Consider the following 3,668-nt stretch of genomic DNA (forward strand, 5'->3'; position numbering starts at 1 on the left):
GATTGATTTTCCTTTTTAAATTTTCTTAGCTTATGAGTTTGTTGATACTTAAATTTAATTGATTTTTTATTCCCTTTTTAATGATTATAGATTCTTTAGCCTAATCATAGAGTAACAATAACATTATTGTCTTTTTTTGGTTGTATCTTGAATTATTTGTATTTGTCAATTATGGTGATTGGTTTCCATATCTAGATTGTAATGATTTTTTTCTTGAGGTATTGGTATGGAGAAAATTTTTGTTTAATCTGTATCTCTCTTCTCTTCTCTCTTCTCTTCGACCTGTTATGTTTTAAGTCAATATGGAAATTGGATTACAATATCAATACAATTTACCATGTAATACATATGTAAAACTTTTATTGGTTCTTACTTTTTGGATCCTAAAGTGAAGTCTACTTTTTTGTCATGCTCATCGTGGACTAGTTGCACAGTTTCATCTAAACACACTTGTAATTTATAGGACTTGAAAGAATGTTTGAATATTTTGCTGGAAGATCTCCATATACTGCTTCACCAATATAATGAATGCCATCAAGTTTCCTCATTTTTCTGCAGTTATGTTGAGAAAATTGTAGCTGTCAGATTTAAACTCAATACATAATGGTGATTTTTCATGTTATCGATATGTAGAATCAAATGATTGACTAATTAATCGATACATTTTTGTTCTTTTTCTCCAGCACCTAAGGTAGTGCAAGCCTTCACTGGTACTTATGGAATAAATTATGGAAGGATTGCAGATAACATTCCATCACCTGAAGAAGTTGCTACCCTTCTGAGGGCAGCAAAGATAAAGAATGTTCGTATTTATGATGCCGATCACAGTGTTCTCCAGGCCTTCAGTGGGACTGGGCTTGAAATTGTGGTTGGACTTCCAAATGGATATGTGAAAGAAATGAGTGCCAATGAGAGTCATGCAATGAGTTGGGTTAAAGAAAATGTGCAGTCATTTCTTCCAGGGACAAAAATTGTTGGAATCGCTGTGGGGAATGAAGTTCTGGGAGGGGGTGATTATGAAATGTGGGGAGCTCTTTTAGGTGCAGTTAAAAATGTTTACAATTCTATAAAGAAGCTTGATTTAGCTGATAAAGTTCAGATCACCACAGCTCATTCACAGGCTGTATTTGATAAGTCCTACCCCCCCTCATCATGTATATTTAAAGATGATGTTGCTCAGTATATGAAGCCATTATTGGAATTTTTCGCTCAAATTGGCTCTCCTTTCTGTCTGAATGCCTACCCATTTTTGGCCTACATGGGTGATCCAGAGAATATAGATATGAATTATGCTCTTTTCCTGTCAACTCAGGGGATTGACGATTCAAAAACTAATCTGCATTATGATAATATGCTTGATGCTCAGATCGATGCAGCCTATGCTGCTTTAGAAGATGCTGGATTTAAAAAGATGGAAGTTATAATTACTGAGACTGGGTGGGCTTCACGTGGAGATGACAATGAAGCAGCTGCAACAGTTGATAATGCTAGAACATACAATTATAATCTGCGGAAAAGGCTTGCAAAGAAGAAAGGAACTCCACTTAGGCCGAAGAGTGTGGTGAAAGCTTATATTTTTGCAATTTTTAATGAAAATTTGAAACCGGGGCCAACTTCCGAGAGGAATTTTGGACTATTTAAGCCTGATGGGAGCATTGCATATGACATTGGATATCATGGGCTGAAATCTTCATCTGCTGATTCGTTGCAGAAGGTATTAGGTTCTTCACCACATGCCATATATGTTATTTTGAATTTGCTAATATTTTGGGCATTAGATTTTCTCAATAGATGATATTCTATCCGAGAAGAAAGAAAGGAAAAATGGACAGAATGAACTACTTAATTTTATTGTATCTCTGAGTCTGTCTTCCCATGGCATGACTTCTTCATCTTGTTGGCATTTGAAAGGGTGAAAATGAAGCGTAGAAATATCTCTAAAATATGCATGGATCTTTCTAAATTCTACTAACATAGTAACTGCAAAAGATATGATAATAAAAAGATTACTTGCAAGCTGTTTCATACCAGACAAATCATAAAGTTATATAATGACTTTTAACGTTCTTAAATGCTGATAAATTCCGTAATGGATTCATTTACTGTATTATCCTTCAACCATTTTAGGATTCTGATGCATCTTTTCATTTGACTACTGAAAGATAGCATTTTATGAGAAGCAATTGGAAATCGATTAGGAGAAGAGCTGCTCTGAATATCATTACCCAAATAACTCTTATTATTTCATTAACTGCTATCAATTTCTTATCTCACAAATTGCATCTCATACCATCTCTCGTCATGCCTTTCCGTTCCTTGATCTAATGATCTTCCTTCATCTTTATATAATCAAATGCTTGCCGCATTACACTTCAACATCAACCCTTTTCTTCAATGAATCTCTTTATACTAAGCCTCAAAAGACAGTAAGAAATGGGAAGGAGAAATTTTAAGACATGGAAGGAACATTAAGAAAAATTAGAGGGAGGAAATACTTGATTCATCTTACATTCAAGTGCGTCTCTCACCAATTAATTAGACCTCAAATGGAAGACGATTAACTATGAAATTAATTCAAATTCAAAGACAATCAAATGAAATATCCAAGAAAATCATACCACCATCTAAAATAAAAGAGAATCATTTTTAACTAAGAAAGGTAAAATACTAGAAAATGAAATAAATATAAAATTCCTAAAGAAGGAAATAAACCTTAGGTCTTTAATGAAACGTCTAAATAAGTAGTTAGATATCCAGAATTACCTGCTTCTAGTGTTCATCAAGTGTGTTGGCTACCTACCAGTCTTCTCTTTTATCCAACCTAAAATGTAAAGTACCAGAAAATTAAAAAAATGTTTTAATTCCTGATTATTGTTTACGTTTGATGTAACATTGGGAATAGAAGTAAATATTCATATGATAGTGCAATCAGCCACTAGGTAGACTGTTTCACTGTGCCTCTGCTCGGATTGGCTGGCTAGCATCTCTTGCCTAAACCCCTGACTTGATCTTCTTATTTCAGTAAGTTACGGACGGCTGCAAATAGCTGGATATGCTTTCATCGGGCAAAGGAAAGATTAGTGCAACATTATTGCACAAATTATGGTTAATTACTAGTTGCAGAGAATGATATATTTGATGACAAAGCTGTTTATTTATTTAATTCGGTTTTGGTGAATACTTAGCAGTTGACCCCTGTGTATATCAAGTGAATAAAAGAAATGGGAAAACAGAATACCCAACCTCAGATAACTCTTTACTATTTACAGGAACAAATTATTGAGGGAGCAGACGTGTGCGTATGCAGTTATTTTTTTTTTTTTTTTTTTATGATTTATGATACTAAATCATCCACTGTGTTATCTCCCCTTTGTTACAGGATACCTGAGGTTGGACTAGGTCCTGTTCCTTGATTTTAGAAATCTTGCTGTGGCAATGCCTCTGATCATCTTTAGCTAGTGATTGAGCATATCTTGGGGCTCTCCCTCTTCCTCTTGTATTTTAATGCTAAACCAGTAACCACCACACATTCGTGGATAGAACTTAAGTTTTCCATTCCATGTCATACATGAAAGAGTAAAAACTATACATCACTGACTCTTGTATTCTCTACAAATGTATGCTAGAAATCGCTGATTAATTTTATATATATCAGAGATTGTGTGTCA

The 3,668-nt window shown here is 34.2% G+C and overlaps 1 protein-coding gene across 3 annotated transcripts; it reads left to right on the forward strand.

The window, feature by feature from the left end:
* The first annotated feature begins 676 nt into the window (after positions 1–676).
* On the forward strand, positions 677–3,668 carry LOC116141253 (glucan endo-1,3-beta-glucosidase 11-like). Of its 3 annotated transcripts, none has more exons than XM_031426777.1 (2): positions 755–1,714; positions 3,380–3,668. In XM_031426777.1, exons 1-2 carry the CDS (start codon positions 899–901, stop codon positions 3,386–3,388), a joined length of 825 nt encoding a protein of 274 aa, XP_031282637.1. In that variant the 5' UTR covers positions 755–898; the 3' UTR covers positions 3,389–3,668. The 3 variants fall into 3 exon arrangements, with proteins under 3 accessions (XP_031282639.1, XP_031282637.1, XP_031282638.1); XM_031426778.1 differs by lacking the exon at positions 3,380–3,668 and adding an exon at positions 3,023–3,357; XM_031426779.1 differs by lacking the exon at positions 3,380–3,668 and having other exon boundaries at positions 677–1,943.

Source organism: Pistacia vera, unplaced genomic scaffold, assembly GCF_008641045.1.
Source record: "Pistacia vera cultivar Batoury unplaced genomic scaffold, PisVer_v2 Contig396, whole genome shotgun sequence".
NCBI classification, from domain to species: Eukaryota; Viridiplantae; Streptophyta; class Magnoliopsida; order Sapindales; family Anacardiaceae; genus Pistacia; species Pistacia vera.

What these genes read in the sequence shown, in the direction of transcription:
- LOC116141253 (XM_031426779.1), top strand. Translation starts at nt 899, where the DNA reads ATGAGTGCCAATGAGAGTCATGCAATGAGTTGGGTTAAAGAAAATGTG.